This window comes from Lynx rufus, unplaced genomic scaffold, assembly GCF_022079265.1.
Source record: "Lynx rufus isolate CCGP_SWC_20201006 ecotype Redwood Valley unplaced genomic scaffold, mLynRuf1.p SCAF_3, whole genome shotgun sequence".
NCBI classification, from domain to species: domain Eukaryota; kingdom Metazoa; phylum Chordata; class Mammalia; order Carnivora; family Felidae; genus Lynx; species Lynx rufus.
Window position 1 is genome coordinate 196,295,991 of NW_025814845.1, and position 21,353 is coordinate 196,317,343.

At 43.2% G+C, this 21,353-nt stretch overlaps 1 protein-coding gene across 3 annotated transcripts in view; it reads right to left on the reverse strand.

Moving 5' to 3' along the window:
- The window catches only part of AGPAT5 (1-acylglycerol-3-phosphate O-acyltransferase 5), a 68,796-nt gene extending 47,613 nt beyond the window's left edge, over positions 1-21,183 (reverse strand). For 2 of the 3 annotated variants that reach the window (XM_047090804.1, XM_047090806.1), the window contains exons 1-3: positions 20,825-21,183; positions 5,552-5,621; positions 546-661 (exon numbers count right to left, since the gene is read on the reverse strand). In XM_047090804.1, coding sequence (XP_046946760.1) covers positions 546-661; positions 5,552-5,621; positions 20,825-21,043 — 405 coding nt within the window. In that variant the 5' untranslated portion in view covers positions 21,044-21,183. The remainder of the gene's footprint in view (positions 1-545; positions 662-5,551; positions 5,622-20,824) is intronic. The other variant, XM_047090805.1, reaches the window with a different exon arrangement.
- Positions 21,184-21,353: the final 170 nt, after the last annotated feature.

The following is a 21,353-nucleotide window of genomic DNA, read 5'->3' on the forward strand; positions in this document are numbered from 1 at the left end:
AGGAAAGTGGGTTCCAGGGAGATAGATCACAGTGGACCGTGAATGCCTGCATAGCAACTAGGACCTAATGCAGCTGAGAAACACACATTTTTGAGCAGACAAGTGGCTTGACCAAATTTATGGCTTGAAAAGTAAATAAAAGGCATTTTGGAAAATTTCATTTATTAAATATTAATCATGTGTCTGACACTCATGCTAAGCACTTCGCATATACAGCTCTGTTTTTTAGTGTGTTACTGATCACGATTAATTTTTACTATTAGCTTCTTAAGGTAATCGTCCTTCAAATTCTATGCCTTTAATTTTTCCTAGTTGTTTGATTTTTGTACATTTGTATTTATGCTATGTACCCACCTAGGTGATCAGATATGTATATAGACACCCACCATTAAAAATGCCAAATGAAATGACTTCCATTTGGAGTAAGCTATTGAACCTAAAAAATAAACAAAACAACCTATACATTTTTTTTAAGTGCATGTTAGCTTTCTAAATCTAAAATTTTTATAAGGTACAGATATATGAAAAAGTATGGAAAAAGTTACCTGAGAAAAATAACACCCATACAGTGGAAGCCACTTTAACCCATCTTTCAGCACATAACGTACATGTCCAAGAGCATTCTGTCTGATGGCCAAAATATCCGCAATAATCCAGTCCACTGCAAAGACACAGATGAATGCGTGAACGATCCACATGTAAACTCCAGTATTCCCTTCACAGAGACCGAAAAAGCCTCTTCCCAAGATTATACTAGGAATGTACTCGGAAAGTATGATTAGAATTTTAAAGTTACTTTGTAACAAATGCAGACTTTTAAAAAATTACAAATTCCACTTTTTAATTTTTTTTTTGTTGGTGTTTTTTTTTCCCCGCATTACTTGAAAGGCTTTTTATTTCACAGATAAAATGCAAAAAAGTCACAAACCACTACGAGTGACACAAAAGTGGCATGAACAAGGAATAAAGCTCCTCTAATTCTTAGTCTAAAAAACAGGACGAAATTATCAGCAAAAAGTGGTTCAGTGAAACGGTGAGGTGCAACTAAATATTGTGTATGTACTAACATGCACGACAAAAGGCAAGGACACTGTGTCCTGACTGAAGAATTTCGGGACACGATCCTAGGCTATAATGTCAGAATGAACACCCGCTTGAAGTTCACGGCTGTGCCGGGCAGGTGAGTGGTCCTTACAGAACCACAGGACACGGACCCAGGCTGCTAGTGAGTGTCATTACACAGGTAACTTACTACTAAGGGGTCACAAAAATAAAAATAAGAAGACATGAGTGTGTTAATAATAACACAACTTCTAGGAAGAGAGAAGAAATTCCCAGTAGAAGGACCAGCCCTGGCCGAAGCAAAGAATCGGAACCGGGCAAGCGTGTGCAGAAGGTGGTAAACTGAGGACACGGTGCAAAGAGTCAGAGGAAATGACACGAAGGGGGCAAACAGTAGGAAGTCTCGAAGCCCAGAGATTCTGCTTGGAAATCCAAGGGCTACGAACTACCCCATCTCTTCAAGAAGAATGAAAACTGAAGCAGAGAATGGGCTACGTGGAAAAACAAATCGGTAAGAATCTCTGAAAAATATACAGTCCTACTACCACAGGCGTATCCAGGGCCTGATAAGCCGGAACAAAAGGACTGAATTAGAGAAAAAACGTTAAAATCTGGGGCAAATAAAGGCCTGGGAATTAAAGGAGCTAGTGTTAGTTTAAACCAAAAAGGAGCGCCCTTCGCAGAGTCATGGCTGTGCGAATCCTTTGGGCAACACATCATACCAGGGAGAATACCCTGAAGACTTAGCCACTGGAACTCCAAAAATTATTCTTGTGGAAAAACATTCCATCATTATAAATCTCTTTTTAATCTTTTTTCTCATTCACAAGTTCTTTCTCAAGGATATGAGTTAAAATTACACGCATGAATTCTATTTAAGGCTCTCCTTGGGCAGAGTGATGCAGACGCTCCCCTCCGAGCAGGGACCGTAGGAGCCACGTCGGCTGGACGTCCCTATGCTAAAGAACCATCAACTACCACCTTACTCTCCAGCACGTAACTTCCTATGGAGGCCAACGGCCAACCCCCTTCCTTCCAATTAAAATCACCTAAACAATACTGATAAACACCTCTCTTTCTGATTATGTCCCGGAAACCAAATGAACCAGCTTGTTATAATGGTACCTAATGTAAATAAATTCTGAGAACTAAATGCATGGTTCCAAGGCTGTAATACATCCTGGGATATATTTGGGATTCTAAATCAAAGGCTAAAAACAAGACAGGGTATCTTTTCCTGGAACAATTTCTTTTTAAAGTTTGGAGGCGTTTTCGTGACACATTTTTATATTGAAATAAGCATGGTATACAGGGCCAAGAAAGCGTCTCCCGAGGACTCCGAAGACGAAGTGTGAAATCCGTCATGAGGGTATTAACTCTCCTAGGCTAGGACTTTAAACTTTTGCAAATTTTAGTGGAAAAGCTTTAGTAGTCAAAACACACACACTTTGTGCCATCAATTTTTGCTACTCGATGACCTTTACTTCTCCTGACTGTTCTCAACTAGGTTTCTGATAGGGTTTCTAGACTACAGCGAAGTTACTGAAAGCAGAGATGGTAATAGGTACCTTTACAGTAACTATTCACCATTTATTTTCCGGCAAGAATACGCTAATGAAGAGATCAAGAAATGTGGCTACATAAGAATTCCTCAACAGCGATCCAGCCAAGGCAGTATCATCATTCCCATCAACTTGTTAAAAGAGAGGGCAGTGCGGAGGGATAGCAAGAAAAGCCAGGCTTTTCTCACCTACGTTATTATGTAACAAGAGGCCCAAAGTCAGACACACCAGGCAGGACGCACTTCCGTAGGGTGTATTTAGCACTGCACTGCTCCTCAGCCGCCGCCGCCGCCACCACCACCATCATCATCATCATCATCATCACCACCACCCCCCCACCACCCGCGAAATGTCCCCAGTAAGCCAGGCGGGCTGAGAAACCAGGAGCTAGCCTATGGAAATTGCCCCCAAACCCTGAGCAGTAGACATCACTCACTGCCTACAGGGAAGGCTGAGAAGCTAAGTAATCTGCCCACTGTCACACAGCCTGTTGCGGAACAGCTTATGAACGAGGGTCTGACTGCAAAGCCCGTGTCTTTTTATGATCATCTACTCACCACATATGCGGTCAGTCAAGACAAATGTCATTTAAACCAAGAAAAGGGTGCATTTCATGAGATTGAGGCAAAGTGTCAAAAGCAGATCTTTAAACAGGCTGAGCGGAAGGAAGAATGGCCCCTATATCCTCACTGCAGAGAAGTTACAAGAGACTAAGGACACATCAAGTGAAAACAACAGAGAAGAGAAACTAATTAAAATGTCAGTTGTCTGGAAGGTCAGGCCGAGAAGAGACTTGGATTCTGGCAGGCCTTGTAGATGGTGCTCTAGAAAGTCTAAGGTGAACACAGAAATATTCTTTCTGTTAATTATGTTTTTAGATACTCATTTGCGGTTAATAATCTCAGAGGGGTTTTAAAAAGGGCACCCAGACACCACCGGCCAATGACCCGTGAACATGCCTTGGGGGCCTCTGGAACCGGGAACTACACACAAATTTGTATGTGCTCATTTTTCTGGGCATATTCCTTCATATTCTGACTAAAACCGGCAATTCTAACGTAATTTAAAATCACTATCTAGTTACGTTCCCAAGCTGTGGGTTTTTAAACAGGCATTCAGAAAAGCGCCTTTCTCCAATCCTGAAGGCTGACTGGTATAGGACCCACTACCAGGAAGTCTGAGGCCCTCGGGGGTCAGGTTAAGGGGACGAGGGCATGGCTCTCCAACCTGGGAAGTGAGACCTTTCTTCAGGCCAGTTGTGGGCTGACTGTGGAGCTCATACTTCCCATATTGCTTTCTAGCTCCAAACACAAGCAGGAAACAAAACAAAACCGCTCTCTTCCAAAAGTCCTCCCTCTGAAGTAACGTATATAAAGGCCAGCGCGTAGGAAGCACCCACACTGGCATGACAGTAGCGGTTCTTATCTTATTGTTACTATTTGTCCCACCGCCTCCAGGAATGTGTTCACGCTAGCTCCACAGTGCCATTCATCAACTATTTCCCCACCGAAACCTGGAAAACGGGGGGCGGGCAGGGAACCTGAACAAGGAATCTGAAAACAGAATCCTCTTAGGCCAAAAAAAAAACTTTAATGAAATTAACGAGTGGGTCAATGCAAAGGAAATCTGGGCTAGCATGAGCCGCTCCCTACCCTGGACCCCTGAGTCCTTCACATTCAGAGATTGGAAGCCCGGGAGAAATGCGTCATCGGCAGCAGACAGCAGGAGCAGGACGTTGGTGGTAGGGAAGCCCGGCACGACCGGAGAAACACTGAAATCCCTGGCCTGCCCTACAGGCCAGCGTTAGAAGCAGGCCTGTTTGTCATCTTGCCTCAAAACTCCTATCAACCCTTGTCCCATAAAATCAACTCTGGTCCCATAAAGCAGAGCATAATCACCAATGAGCAAAACTGAGAAAAATGCATTTCAACCTCTGCCTCCTTCCTCTACCTTACCTAGGGCACAGGCAGTGATAAAAGCAACCAAATCATAATCGTGAAGGTACACCGTTGACAGGAGGAAGATAAACAGCCAAGGCTGAAGTGATTTTCCATTACGGTACAATCGTCCATCAGGCTGGTGTGGCTTTGAACTCCTGGGTACTACACTTTTTAAAGTAATAAAAATGGACTTTGGCGAGTGCGCATCAGAAGCAGTTACAGCTTTGATAAAAAGAAGTGGGATTTTCTCTGGACTGAATTATTTGTTGAACTAAAAAGTACCTGAACCAGGGCCAGTTTCTTGGGTTTTGATAGTGTACAACAGCTACATAACACACCATCCCTGGGGAAATTGATTAAGAGGTCATGGACTCCATATACTATTTTCACAAGTTCTTGAGAACCTATAATTATTTCAAAATAATAAGTTTTTTTTAAAGTGCCTTAAAGTATACACTGCACTATAATCGAAGACCAGAGTCTTCTGTGTTTCTTCAGACAGAATAACAAGCTATAATTAAAGCAAAACATTTGATGAGGCAAAAGGAACTGCAGATATTAGAAATTAATACAGTACTGTCTTTAGGGAAGGAGTAGTCACTTACTAGCACAACCTTTCTGCAAGTTAACAGTCAAATATGTAAGATGTGTATACTCTTTGACCCAATTTTACTTCCAGAAACATAACTTACAAAAAGAAGGCATAAATTATTTAAAGAACTATTCAAAGAGGCAGAATAAATGAAAGAAAATGGCTTATTTACACCCATTCAAGGGAGAAGGGTAAGTTTAGGAAAATTCAGTTTTCATATTCCTGACTTTCCAAAAAAGTAAAATCATAAAAATGTAAGATCATGATATAATGTCTGCATTGAAAACTCATGTTTTAACAGCAACAAAAATTCATTTAAAGGAATAAAAACATCACTTTGAAGGCTCATCTACTTTCTGTAGAAAACCTACATTTCATGCAAATGAAATACAAACCTGTGCTTTGATGATTTGCTAAATATATTATGTTTTCTTTATTTTTTGGCAAATCTCCATATAGCAATATCTGAAAGATAAAACAGAAAGAAACGTTACTTTAACATCTCAAAACATACACCACTGTAACAAAACAGGTCAAAGAATCGGCAACGTCATGAGTATCTCCATCCAGGATGAACAAAGATTAGATTTCTCTCAGAAGCATCAGAGACCATAAGTGGCACAGGTTTATCATAGTTAGTGCAGAGCAGGTCATAGAGTGGAACAGAATGATCAACATCCTCATGAGAAAAGCAGAAGCATTTACTGACCGCTTACAATCTCCGGAACCCTTTTTGTAAGATACGCCTCCCTTCAAAAAGCCTACCGTGTACCGAGACAGCCATGGATACATACAACTGTAATGAGACGTAATGCAAACTTGATGAAAATATGGCACATTTTATATTAAAGAACTGTCAACTGTGGAGCAGAGGGAGCATCCATTAGGTGTGATTTCAGCAAATGAGACGAAGGAAGGACGTTCATGAAAAGGCGGACGAAGAAATGGAATCGGTAGTGTCTGAGACCTGTTGAGGCATCTTAGCGGTATCGCAGTCAGACCAAGCTACCTGCAGGGCTGGTGAGCTGGAGCAGAGAGACCCCACAGAGACCCGAATCAGAAGGGGAAAGTCTTCTGAATACCGCACTCAAGACTAAAATGTGATTTTGTGAGTAACAGGGAAACACGGTTCATGATTAGGACTCTCGGTAGCTCTGTGAAGAACAGAGAAAGCTCGCTGGGGTGCCTGGCTGGCTCAGGCGGTGGAACATGTGACTCTTGATCTCAGAGTCACGAATTCAAGCCCCATGATGGACATGGAACTTAGTTAAGAAAATTAAAAAATAAGAAATAAAACAAAAGAACAAGAAAGTTCAGGATACAGGTGACTTCCAGGAAAGGGGGGAGGCTTCAACATGGGAGGGTACACAGTGGCTTCAACTCTTAGAAGTCATGTTTTATTTCTTAAACCGGATGGTGGGAACACAGGTGTTCGTTATAGAAGTTTTTCTGTAGGTCTGCATGTCTTAAATGTAAATGTTTCATAATAAATTATTTAAAGAAGTTAAAAGTATATTTTTAAAGACTTTAAAGTAAAGGACTGCTAACAGTGGTATTTTTTTACTCAGGGCATTTTTGTTTCTGTACCTTGTGATCATGGATTATGCAAGATTATGAATCAACCAAGGCTTTTTAGATATCCACACAGATATACTGGTGGCAACACTCTTCATTATTATCTTAACAACAGAAGAAAGAAAATGACATTAACCCAGCATCTCTGTAGAAAAATGGAAATAGAGGGCATAGAGGTCTGGACGTCAGGAACTCAGACTGAGATCTCTATTATCTTCCTCAGAAAACTATTCAGTGCTATACATGTAATTTATAATACATAATTGTTTAGATACTTGCTTAAATTTTTATTAATAAAGTAAATCAATGCCAACAAAACAAAACAAAACCCTAAACCAATAGTTTGATCTACACAGGGTTAATAGGGAGTTCTTGTTTGTGAGCAATCCCCATTCTCTCACCAAAAAGCCAGAACTGCTTCGAGTCCATTGGCTACAATGCACTGGGTTTATGGTACTGCAGCGATGCGACTGTTTTTTGGCTTAAGTTCCTTGGATGACACACTCACATTTAAAGGTTACTACTCTTTGGAGACCTGCCTGCCCTCAAGCTGAAGTCAGCACTTGAACCACACAAGAAGAGACCCTCCTTTTCCTATCCTGCTCTGGGCTTGGGTAACAGACTGCTAGGCTGTAGCCTCTGAAGGGCAGATAACAGACAAGTTATGAAAAGGTGTTATTTTAGATTGACTGTGGTAATTCTGGTGTGTGCTGATTAGATGGGGGCCAGTGGCGCAGGCAGTGAAAGGATTCACCCCAGGCAGAGCAAGGGAGATGGAAGTTTACTGAATACACTGCAGAAAGCAGCAGGCGGGACAGCAGAGGAGACACTCTTCCAGGAGGTGATGGTGAGGGGCTTTAGTTACAGGGTGGAGTGACGAAGGATGGGAACGTATGGAATTTTCCCGTTTTTGGTAGCTGTGCCTGGCTGTCAGTAGCCCGTTGGTTAGTTAGTGCCTATGGCCATTCCTGGTGGGTCACTTAATGAGCCTCTTGGCGTTCAGCTTGGTGGTCGCTCTGGGCCCTTTTGCCTTGAGTTTCCATTGCTCAAGCCTGCTGCCTAAAAGTGGCCTCTACAGTAGCTAGGAATTTTTTAAATGAATTTTTTTAATTTAAATTTAAATTTAAATTTTTTAAATTTAATTCATTTAAGCAATGAATTTTTTAAAACTTTTTTTAATGTTTATTTATTTTTGAGAGAGAGAGGGAGACCCAGAACATGAAGCAGGCTCCAAGCTTTGAGCTGTCAGCACAGAGCCCAACGCGGGGCTCGAACTCACGGGCCGTGAGATCGTGACCTGAGCCAAAGTCGGACGCTCAACTAACTGAGCCACCCAAGCGCCCCAGATAAGCAATGAATTTAATTGGGCAAAACAGATAGAGAAAATGTAGTTCTACGGCTACACCACTCAGAAGGGGGGAAAAAACCACAACAACGAATTCATAGCCACTTAAGGGAAAATACATAATACATCAATCATACTTTTAAAGATTACTGTTTTATATGAATATCAAACTGATATGATATTAATTGATACGATATCAATACTGTTTGATATGAAATAAAAGCTATTTCCAAATGAAATGCAGGATGGTACAAAAGAGGGTAAGCCTTTCACAAAACATAATTTAATATCTTAAAGTAGGCATTTGGATGATTGCCTATTTAAGTTTTTTCATTTGCCACTGTAAATTCAACAGAAATAAGTTAGAAAAGAATAGTCTTCCTAATTAAAACTTGAAAATATCTAAAAGCAAAGTAAATAAAATTATGAACTGCAAATCTTATTGTAATAGTTGCATATCATTCTTAAGTACTTTGAAAAAATGTTGACTAACCAAAGAAAGGAACACAGAATTACAATGTTAGGTATCATATATATGAAGTTTTAAGGTCCTTCACTTGATTTACCAGATTTCAAAGAAAAAACTTTTTGTTCTAATTTGAAATTGTCAGATTTCTTTCATTAGATGGAAAGTTCGTTTTTCAATTTACTAACATGGAGAGGAAGAAAAAATTTTCATTTTTTAAGAATGCAGAATCTCAAAATACTTAACAGCGATTACTACCTTACTAAGTATACAACGAGACAGACAGGTGTAGTGTTCGCTAAATGTAAAAAAAAAGGTTTCTAAGAATTTACAACATACCCATACACATAAATATAAACACAAAAGGGCAGGCTGCCCCAAGATAGTCCACTTTGGCAAAAAGATTATTTCAAGTTCAAAGTAATCAAAACCCAGCAGATGCAGGAAAAGATACCTTCTTGCCTCTCCCTCTCCCCTCCTCTCAACTGCCTAAATTTGCATTGAAAAGGGGAGCCTGTACGAGGAAGAGAGCAATTAACAGAGACTCCTCTTTACCTAAGAAACTTATTTGCATAATAGAGCAGTCTTTGTTTTTCAAATCATCTCCTTTAGCTTCCTGCTAAAGGCCTTCTCCACTTTGGATCTGCAGACCCTTCCCTTGTCCTCGGCTCCTGTAAGCATCACAGGGCCTCACTATCTTCGCAATCCGCCTGTGTGGCGTCCCATACATATGCCTATTAAATTTGATTTTCTCCTGTTCATCTGTCTCATGGCAACTTGAGTCTAAGTCCAGCTGGAAGGACCACAGGGCAGAGGAAGTTCTTCCTCCCCGACAACTCTATTGACGACCTTACAAGCCCACCTGCGCCCTCTCATTCCAACCCAGAGCCCAGGATTAATCACACTCCCTTTTGCACCAGGACGAACCCTGTTCACACTCCTATGGGAGCATCCACGCGCTGTGTGCGTCTGTGCGTATCCTACCCCTTAGAGCTCATAAGCTCTTCCGTGGCAGGGTCTTCTTCATTTTTCTACCCCAGGGCTTAGCACTCAGGTGGTTTTGAGCACAAGTTTACTGAATCATTAAGCTGCACTTTTATTTTTCACAAGTAGATAAAGCTGCATCTCATTTTCAGCAGTAAGAGGTTTTGGAATAAACAAAGTAAAATGCTTTAAGTGCACCAGTGACTTTTTAAGGCATCCGTTCTGGGAATCTTCCAGTACACGTATTTCGAATCACATTAATCAGGTTTTTTCGCAGGTAATTTGTTCCTTCAAAATCAGGCAGATGAAAAACATACGGCTTTTTTGTTATTCCTAACTCTTTAATTTTAGATTCATCATAATTGTTCGATTTTAGGCTCACCCATTTCTTAAAAGCTCATCTAGAGTCCTTTTTCCTTTTCATTTTATTAGAAGGGGACAATAAAAATGCTCCATGAATAATTATCTTCATGGCAACACTCTGGTGACTATTCTGCTTTAGTCACGCAAACCTGCCCAAAGGGCTATCAGAAGAAGGCATGGACTGAGCTGGACTTCTTTCCCTCACCATCATCTTTACATTGTTTACTCTTCTCCATGATATGTAAACAACCTGAAGACTCTCTGTATCCTGAAAAGAGGTAGTGAAATGGAATCGAAAGCAATCACGTTTAACACAGTAGACAGTAGAATACCCAACTGATGACACCACCAGGACACGGATGTACAGCATTCTTTCTTTGTGGGAAAACAAACAAACAAACAAGATTCTTCATTTATCCCAATAATACCCATTTTTTTTCAGCAAGCAAAGTGAACTTTTTAACTTTCTCACTGGCCTTAAGTATAGAGTCTGTTGAGGGGGGTCGGAGCATGCTACCCCCAAATATGCCCCTTTGGCACGGCATTACTTTGAGCTGAAGGCAAGCAAGGAACAGCAGACGCCCCTTCTGCCTGCCTGAGGCATAAACTTCCGTTTGTCCAGGTGACGTTAATACCCCTTCCTAAAGGTGTTCCCTTCTAAAGTGCCAGGAAGACCAGAGGCAGCCGATGAGTCTGCAGAGCACAGCTCACTAAACCACCCTTTTCTGGCGCACATTCCTCAGGGACCTTCCCACACTTTACCAGCCCAAAAAGGGTCCGAAGCCCTTGTTCTATCTAGCCATGTTTCCACAAGTTCCTGCCCTTTGTTAACATGACATATAAACCCCTAAGCCGAGTCCATTCAGTTCTTTTGGTCTCCACTTCTTTTCTGTGAGGCACCAATGCGTGTAAAAACATTAACATCAGAAAATGTCTTTTCGCCCGTTAATCTGGCTTTTATCAGTTTGATGCGCAGACCTCAGCTATAAACCTAAGAAAGCGGAGGAAGAGCTTTTTCCTCCTCTGCAGTGCAACGTAACAGTCACTAAGAGCCCAGGCTAAAGTATTTGACTTGAATTAAGACTCGGATGTGAAGGGCACCGGGGGCTCAGTCGGCTGGGCATCGGACTCCACTCCAGGCTCAGGTCACGATCTCATGGTTCCGGAGTGCGAACCCCACAGCGTGTAGCCCACTGGGGATCCTCTGTCCCCTCCTCTCTCTGCACTCCTCCCTCCCCCACCAGCACTCTCAAAAATAAACATTAAGAAAAAAAAAAATGACTTCGATTTGAGTCCTAGTCTATCACCTTACTATGTGAACTTGAGTAAAAGTACCTTACCTCTCTCATCTATTTCTTCACAAGTAAAATGATTGTAATAACAGCAACCACTCCTCATGCAGTTGTGGTGAAATTTACGACACTAGTCGTGCCATGCTTTGAATATAGTAATTATCCCTCCAAAAGCTAACTGTTGTTCTTACCACTGTCCAATAGTGAAGTTTTTTATTCAAAACTGTGTTAAGTGATGAATAAGACAAAAAAAGTCTCTGATTACACAGAAATGTGTATAAAGAATGTGTTCTAATAAGATTACATGTATAATCTACACTGTTTATAATCATTTAAAATGAATTTTCAACAGTATTTTTTTTTATGCCAATGGAATATACTACCGGTTAACCAGTACAAGATTTTTACTGTAGTGCAAACAAAAACACTGGTCTTTTTCTGCTCAATCTGAAACAACACTTCACTGAACAGGAAGTCTGATGCCCCTCAGAACCAAGATCAAATTATACACATAGCCATTTGTCTAAAAACCAGTATGTGAAAATAATGATGGAGCAACATTTAAAATGGAACCTTACGAATCACAAAGCTTTCTTGTACATTCCTCATGTAAATCTCTTGGTATTGTCCTTACTCTCTAGGGTGTGTTTTTCTGAGCATCTACAATGCACCCCTCATTGAGGGCAGTTTCACATATTATCTCATTTACTCTTGAAAATAAAATGACAGGAAGTAGTCCACTTAAGGATGAGAATATGGAGTTGAGACACTGACTTACTCAAGTCGACACACACGGTGGCAGAGAACAAGGACTCACGCTCCCGTTTCTCACACCAAGATCCAAAACTGTTTTGACAGGCACAAAACTATTCTCTGCAAAAATTCCAAATACTAGGAGCTTATGTGATTTTTTCAATCTGAATTCTAAGGAGATAAGATACTCATGAGAAAAAAATAAGACATAAAAAATTTTCCTCAGCACCTGGGTGGCTCAGTGGGTTAAGTGTGGGACTCCTGGTTTCCACTCTGGTCATGATACCACCGTGGTGGGACAGAGCCCTGCATCGGGCTCTGGGCTGACAGCTCAGCACCTGCTTGGGATTCTCGCTCTCCCTCTCTGCCCCTCCTGTGTGTGTGCTCGCTTGCTCGCTCTCTCTCTCTCTCTCTCTCAAATAATAAGTTAAAAAAATGTTTTTCCTCCAGAAATACAAGTTAAGGATGGGAGCACAGCAATCTGTGAGCCGCTAAGCGCTGGCATCCATTCTGCAGGATCCAACTTCCGGAACCACCTGCTTATGCACGATGCTCCCTACAGCGAAGCAAGTGCTGGGATTCACACGCATGACTCCTCAATTTCCTCAGCTCTTTATTCACTTCTTTCCTTTATAAATAACTTATCTCATATGCACTTTTTTAAAGTGACTTCCTCCTACACTGCCGAATTGTGTGTCACTGGAGAGTAGAGACGACTTTCTTAATCTAAAACCTGAGAGCCTGGCATGTGGTTAGCAGTTAAGGTGATGCTCCTTTCCAGGTGTCAACCCCCTCATTTCTTTGTGCTCTTGAAATTCCCACCCGGAGACCAGGCAGAGTAAGGCTGTCTTAAGATACCACTTACAACACCCTCTAAGACACCCAAGCGCATCGCTGGTTCCCACAGAGAAAGAGAACAAACCTTAGAGAACCGCATAGGTTCAAAAGCAGCAAAAAGTACAGGTGTTTACTGACAAGTCAGTAAAGGTTTTTCTATGTTGCTGACTGTTCCAGAAGGCCCGCTTTTATTTATTTTTTATGTTTCTTTCTTTCTTTTGTGAGAGAGAGACAGAGGGAGGGAGGGTGGGGCAGAGAGAGGGAGAGAATCCCAAGCAGGCTCCGTGCTGTCAGCGACAAGGCAGACTTCCTCGATCCCGGGAACCATGAGATCATGACCTGAACCAAAACCAAGAGTCCGACACTCAACCGACTGAGCCACCTGGGCGCCCTTAGAACTCCCTCTTTTACAAAGTGTCTGACGTTACTCTTTCTCAGTGGTACCTCTGAGGGTACTGTTCTTTTGTCTTTCCCCTTTACCTACTTAAGAATACAATCAGACTCACTAGACCTGCTGTCCCTGTTAAATCAAAACCTGTCAACCAGTAAGGTCCTTTAAAAATCCATCCCCATTAACAGTGGATCCGCACTTCCACAGAAACCCAACCAGACCAGCATCCCAAGTACTTCCGCCCTTTGGTTAAAGGCAAAAATCAAGTCAAACTATTCTCCCCTTTATTGCCATCTCCAAAAGGTTACAACCTTGTGGAAAGGGCAATACAGACGTTAAAATATGCTAATGTTATGTTAATATCACGTATGTGATCCTGACACCAAGAGGGGGTGAGGAAGAGCTGGGGCCTGAGTTGGAAGAAAGTAGCTACAGAAGAGTGGTCCAAAGGCACGTGGCTGAAAACACAGGGGCCTCTGGGGCCTGGGGAGGAAGCAGTGGTTGGCCTACAGTGAAACCAGTGAAAGGAAAAACTGGCCAGGGCAGAATTTAGACGGCTTTGAAGGCCACCCTTAGGAATCTTCATTTTCGTTCAGTTATCAATCGAGGGCCTCTTTCTCCTAAGCATGCCGTGATACTTAACTCCTGTTTGAAATAGGATTCAAAGCAGTTCAGGATAAGTGACACAGCCTTCCTGAATAATCCAGGCAGGTGTCTCACCTTCGTGTCACCAAGCTGACAAACAAGAACACTCCCATCTCAGGATCAGCCTCTACTGGGATTGTTCGTGCACGCTTTTCCTGGCATGAATAAATCGAGACTGGGATCTCGTTCCAAGCAACATAACAACATCACCTGGCAAAGTATCTTCAGAAAATGGGTCCTGAAGCCGGAGCGCCATATACGGAATCCTGCCCAGCTACCACACATGTGAACTCTTTGTGCCTCTGTTCCCCAGGGTAAAGGGGGAAGAAGGCGCCTACCTTGTAAGGGTGACAGGCCGATGGCAGTACAACACCTGGCACACAGCACTCACGAAATGCCAAGTTTGTTAGGAACCTCTTCCTCTCCTTTCTCCTTCACCTCCAGTCACAAGGCCCAGCTACCTTGAAAATGGATCCAGGGTTCTTTCCATTCTTTCCATGTCCACTCTGCCCATTACTCTGACCACCATCTCTCACCGGGATTACTACAAACCCTCCCACACCAGCCCTTTGTCAGAGCTCCATGCAAATGTCACTTGCTTGGGCAAACTTCCCCAGCCCCCTGCCCTCCACCCACTAGTCTCAATCTCATACAGCACAGTACGTTGTAATTCTGTTGCTACTGCTTGTGTCCCACCAGAGGGTGAGCTCCATGAGGGGAGGGATCTTGTCTCCGGTTTGCCCACCTACCCCTTAGCACCCAGCACAGGATTGGAACAGGGTGCATACTCCAGTACTGTATGTATGAGGGAAGGAAGGAAGGAAGGAAGGAAGGAAGGAAGGAAGGAAGGAAGGAAGGATAGTTTCTGGGGACTCCTTAGAAGTTACTACTTAGTTTGGGGTTGTATTAAACCTGTGTTTAAGAAACCATAATAAAATGAGAAAATATCGGGGCGCCTGGGTGGCTCAGTTGATTAAGTATCCGACTTCAGCTTAGGTCATGGTCTTGCGGGTCGTGGGTTCGAGCCCCGCGTGGGGCTCTATGCTGACCACTCAGAGCCTGGAGCCTGTTTTGGATTCTGTGTCTCCCTCTCTCTCTGCTCCTCCCCTCCTCACGCTCTCTCTCAAAAATGAACATTAAAAAAAAATTTAAATAAAAAAAAGAGAAAATATCAAAGTAAAACTAAACTTGTGATTTCATTTAGGAAGAGTCAGCTCTCAGTTCATTCAGCTCCACAAATTCAGACAAATTCACAAAAGAGGGAAAGTAAACTGGATCTTTAGATTCATACTTTTCCTCATCGTAACAGCACAGAGGTGTCCCCAGGAGTCACAGGCATATACAGCACTACTACAAAACCTATCCAAGGGTGCCTGGGTGGCTCAGTCATTAAGCGCCCAACTTTGGGTCAGATCATGATCTCACGGTTTGTCAGTTCGAGCTCGGTGTGGGGCTCTGTGCTGACAGTGCAGAGTCTGCTTCAGATGCTGGGTCTCCCTCTCTGCTCCTCCCCTGCCTTCTCTTTCTGTCTCTAAAATAAGTAAACACTACAAAACAAAACAAACAAAAACATCCAAAAGGTTAATTCATTGGGGGAGTCTTCCCACAATGTACATTTATTTAATGAGAAGAAATCTAAAGTTACACACCAAATTGTTGCATACTTGGGAAAGGTGTGTGTGGGTGGAGGGAATTTTAACTTTCTCAAACTATTGTATCAGTGTTTCAGTATTTTATTGTATCTGTGATTTAAAATAGAAAAAAGACATTAAAAGAAATCTTACACCAATGCAACCTAAAATAACTTGTTTGCTCAATGGGGGGGCTTTATTTATAGAAAGTATAAAAGCACGGCTCTAATTACATTTCTCTAAGATTTTCTTAGAAGTCTATTCCCTAGCCAGACTTCAAATGTGTTAGACTAACATCATATTTGATTTGGGCAATGTTTAATTTCCTCTCTGAAAGGCCGGTGTCATTCTTGAACAAGCAAATGCCTAAGCACAAGCCCATCTGGCCAGCTCCCTTACACCCGCTACACTGAAGGAAGTAATCTAAGGTCTTTTAAGGTCTTCACGTGGATGATGAATAAATAGAGAAAAAGGAAATCAAGGATACAAAATATTTATATCCTCTTTAGGACGACTGACATTCAAGACATCTCTGGGCAATGTTTTAGCAGAAATGCAGACAGCATCTAGATGCAATAAAAAGGAGGCCGACTCATAAAGGCCCTTCTCTTGTTCTAAATAAACATGTTTCATTCTAATAGATTAGCTACAGAGAGAACCAGTTATAAATGGTCTTAGAGACCATACCTAGAATAGGAAAGCTTTGGTTGTTGCTGAGGAACTCAAAATAATGTTTTCATTAAAGGTATGCATTATCAGAGATTTATTTAAGAGTATTCTAACTGAGCACATTTAAAAAAAACATCAAAATCTTAGGCATAAAGGCTCTATCTTCTTTCCAGTGTTTTTTGGACTATTTTGTACTTGAAGTAGGTCAGTTGAAAAACTAAATTTTTCGTATCTCAAAGTCCACATTTTGTTGTTACAATAGATCACGTTAGCATTTGAGGAAGAGCAAATTAGAAGATAGCGCTATTAATGTAAACCATTTTAAAGTAAATTCTGAGTGGTACAAAATGATTTAAGCAGGAAAAAAAATTTGACTCAACTGTTCATTAATGTTGATTTAGGAGACGTGTATTGTATCTCTAGATATTTTCGTCCTGCCAATATCAATGATCAGTGTTTAGTGCATTCCACTGGAAGGAGGGGAATGAGTAGAATTGTTTTTGAAAACAATGACAAGAGAATTCTGACATTTAGAAAAAAAGTACATGAACTTTTAACAGCTTCCAAAACAACATGTTTGCATTTTTCATCATCTGCCGTAACTATCACAATTACTGTTTACGCAGGAATCTCAACATTCAGGACAGCACCCTAGGACAGAAACTCCAGACTACAGTAATCACATCACCTTCCAACTCCTGAGTCCTCACCACTGCCTCTGCCAGTATTCCCCACTTTCTCTTTAGCTTCCCAAGTTTCTCTCGAACTCCAGCTCTAAGAATAAGCAGAATTGAGTTACTTAGCGGGCTGAATGCTGACCCCACAAAAGACTGTCCGTGTCTTACGCCTGTAACCTGTGAGCGTGACCTTACTCAGGAAAACGGTCTTTGCATTTGCGATTAAGTCAATGGATCTGAGCTGAGGGGCTCATCCTGGATTATCTGCGTGGGCCCTAAACCCATGACGAGTGTCCTTAGAAGCGAAGGCAGAGGGACATTTGAGACAGAAGAGGAGGCAGACTGTGGACTTACATGGCCACAAGTCAAGGAATGCCAACAGCCACCGAATCTGGAACAGCCAAAGAAATGACGCTGCCACAGAGCTTCAGGAGGGAGTGTAAACCAGCAAACTCTCCGATTTCAGACACTTGGCCTCTAGAACTGTGAGATTAAATTTCTCTTGTTTTAAGCCACTAAATTTGAGGTCATTTGTTATGGCAGCAACAGAAAAGAAATATAATTATTTGAATCGGTGCCCCTCAAAATGATAAAGAAGTGTGTATTGATTTTCAGTGAGTCTCAAATTGGGAGATATACGAAACTTTTAAAATCCTTTCTTTAAATTTTTTTTAATGTTTATTTTTTACAGAGAGAGAGACAGAGAGAGAGAGCAGGGCAGGGACACAGACAGAGACACAGAGAGACAGAATCTGAAGCAGGCTCCAGGCTCTGAGTTGTCAGCACAGACCCTGACACAGAGCTCAAACCCACGGATTGTGAGATCATGACCTGAGCTGAAGTCAAGATGTTTAACCAACTGAGTCACCCAGGTGCCCTGAAACTTTAAAAACCCTACTGCTTATTGCAAAGTAAATGGTGAAGGTACCCAGTTGAATCTCAGTACTAAAAAGATTCTAGGAGAACCTAAAAGGATAAATAGTTATAAACAGTAACTTTAGCAACAGTGATTGAAATGTTCTCCTGTGTCAAAACCACATGGGAGGGGTGTCTGGGTGGCTCAGTCAGTTGAGCGTCCAACTCCTGATTTTGGCTCAGATATGATCCCAGGGTCATGGGACCAAGCCCCGGTGTCAGGCTCTGCACTGAGCGTAGAGCCTCCGCAAGATTCTCCTTCTCCCCCTCTGCCCCCTCCCCTGCTCATGCACTCCCTCTGTCAAAAAAGAAATTAAAAAAAAAAAATGCATATGAAAAGAAAGTAGTAGAAATAGGAAGAACAGACATTTACCTAGAATCCAATGGAACGTTCAAGTATACCTGCTGAAATAGGTTTACCTGCCAAGCACAAATCATGAATTTCATGGACTTCTGTTCCTTCAGCCTAAAACTCCTATGCATAAAAAACTATTGTTACGCTACCATGAACCATTTCTTTTTTAAATCCAGAATAAAAAGCATTAAAGTGCCATTTAAAAACATTCTAATTTATGCTCAACACCGCTAATTAACATGCAAATGAGAATCAAAACATAATGAGATATCACATTACACCTGTCAGAATGGCTAGTATCAAAAAGACAATAAAAAGTTTTGGCGAGGATGTGGAGAAAAGGGAACCCTCACACACTGTTGGTGGGAATGCAAAGTGGTGCAGCCACCGTGGGGATTCCTCCAAAAGTTAAAAACACAAATACGATCTGATCCAGTCATTCCGCTACTGGGTATTTACCCAAAGAAAACGAAAACACTAATCACAAAGACACGATATGCACCCTGATGTTTATTCTAGCTTTGTTTATAACAGCCAAGATAAGGAAGCATTCATACACAAATGTGTAAAGATGTGCCACACACACATACACACTGGAGTATTACTCAGCCATAAAAAGGAATGATCTTGGCATTTGGGACAACATGGATAGATGCAAAGGGTTTTACACAAAATGAAATAAATCACATAAAGAAAAACAAATGCCAAATGGCTTCACTTTACATGTGTCATCTAAAAAACAAAACACAAAAGAAACAGACCCATAAATACAGAGATCAAACTGCTGATTGCCAGGGGTGCCTGGGTGGCTCAGTCGGTTAAATATTTGAATCTTGGTTTCAGCTCAGGTCATGATCTCATGGTGGTTGGTGAGTTTGAGCCCGAGTCCGGCTCTGTGCTGACAGCGTGGAGCCCGCTCGGGATTCTCTCCCCCCTCCCCCACTCGTCATCTCTCTTTCTGTCTCTCTCTAAATAAATAAACATTAAAAAAAAAAAAAAACCCTTAAACTGGAAGCCCACACTGAACAAGGTATGAGGTGAGCCACACAATTTAGGAACTCTGAAATTTTGCAACCATTTTTAAAATGGGAAACTTGGGGCGCCTGGGTGGCTCAGTCGGTTTGAGCGGCGGACTTCGGCTCAGGTCACGATCTCGCGGTCCGTGAGTTCGAGCCCCGCGTCGGGCTCTGGGCTGACGGCTCAGAGCCTGGAGCCTGTTTCCGATTCTGTGTCTCCCTCTCTCTGACCCTCCCCCGTTCATGCTCTGTCTCTCTCTGTCTCAAAAATAAATAAACATTAAAAAATAAAAAATAAAAAAATAAAATGGGAAACTTGCTAAGCACGTAGTATGTCACTGGTATATTACACATTGCACTGCATGCTCTATTCTCTGAACAAAATCACAATAATCCACCACAGGAAGCACCATTTTTCTAAAAGGTAAGGCACTTTGTCCTAGGTTCTGTCTTCGTCCTAGCCCAGGCCGGCTGTCAAGGGATGTGAAGTTAAAGATTTAATCATGATGAAGCCACCCGTTTAAACCAATGTGGCGAAGTAGGAGCACAGGGGGTTAATGACTGACCCGAACTCCTGAAAATGTTAAATGAAGCCCACTTTAAAAGTCACGGAAGAGGAAGCCATGATCTGGAAGAGCGATCTTTCTCTCCTAGGAAGCACTTACAGAGACTGGTTTAAATGTAGGCCCTGGCTTCTCCTACTTCCCTTCCCCCAAACAACCTCCAACTGGGGCAAACTCCCAGTCATCAGGGATCCACAGCAGTGCAACTGCAAACTGAAAACAGGAGCTGGTCGACAACGGGGTGAAAACAGCTGCTCTGGGGGGGAGGGTGGGGAACCGGCATAAAAGACAAAACCATACCAGGGCATTCCCTCCACCCCAAGCCTGACCACGGGAGGGAGGGGTGGAGAGGAAGAACGGGATGGACATAAGGCATAACCAAGAATCAAGCTCTTTTGTCCCAACTGGGAAATAAAAGGAAAACTCGCAGATGTTATTTTTGTAAAAGAGGCTTGAAATAAAACCAAAGAGGGTCTTATCCATTTCCCCCCCACAAATTTTAATCTAAAGATCCAATCTCCACCAAGTAACAGAAGCGAAGTTATCAGAGAAAAAAATGAGCCGCACATTTAAACCTAGTGTAAGTTGGCCAGAATTTTAAGTACCGTAGGGCTTCTACAGTAACAAATTATTAATTTCCTCGTCCAGCTTTCATTCACACTGGAAGAACGCAAAAAAAGAAAAAAAAAAGTTGTACTTGCTGTCCAGATAGTAACACCAATCCGTTTCAACACAATGTCTCCGGCTTTTCACAGCGCACTTTTGACCTCAAACATTACCAACCTTCTTAGACCAAACGCCAAAAACTGTCAACTGCTTGCCCTACTTAAACGTCCATCTGCACCGACTCCGCGAAGCCCCGAGACAGACAGTTACAAAACCTGGGGGTGCCACTTGTAGCCTGCGAACAACAGAACTACAATCACTCCAAGATCCTAGTGATCTTGGGGTATCTGCAAAGAAGCATGGGGCCAAAGCCTACATAAGACCGTGAGACTCCCCTCGCGGTGGGAGGACGAGGTGACGGCACGTGTTTCTGGCGCCGGATCTGCCGGGCAGACCCGAACGATCCTAAAGTCCCCCGGGTGGGGGGCGGGGCGCCGGTTGGAAGGTTCCAAGCCGAGAACCCAGGTGGAGAGGCGGGAGGAGGCAGGTGCGGCCGACGGGCGCCGAGCGCGGGCAGAGCCTCACCTGCACGCCGGTGTAGTTCTCGAAGAAGAAGAGCACCATGCTCTGATAGACGCAGTAGAGCCGATCGTCCACCGCCTGGTAGAAGTGGGAGGGCAGGAAGGCGGAGAGCAGCCGCCAGGCCCCCCAGGCCAGCACGTAGGTGGGGGCCGTGCCCAGGAGCACCGCGGCCGGCAGCACGCAGCGCATCGAGTACATGTGGAGCACCAGGGACAGCAGCATCTTCCCGGCTCCGCGCGCCGAAGGCTTCGCCGGCTGCTCCCCGCCCGGGGCGCCTCCAGGCCGCCCAGCTGCCCTCGGCCAGCGGCCAATCACCGGGCCGGGGCGGGCCCCGCCGCCGCCCCCTCACCTCTCCCGGCCGCCGGCCGCACCTGAGACGCCCAGCCCGCGCCCGCGCCCGCGCCGGCCTCCGCCCCCAGCCGCATGGGCCGCGCCGCCGCGGGACGGTGGGTGAGCGGCCGAGTGCGGGGGCCGCGCGCGCTGATGGCCGCCGCGGGGCAAGGGGATGCGGCGGCCCTCCGAGGTTCAGCAG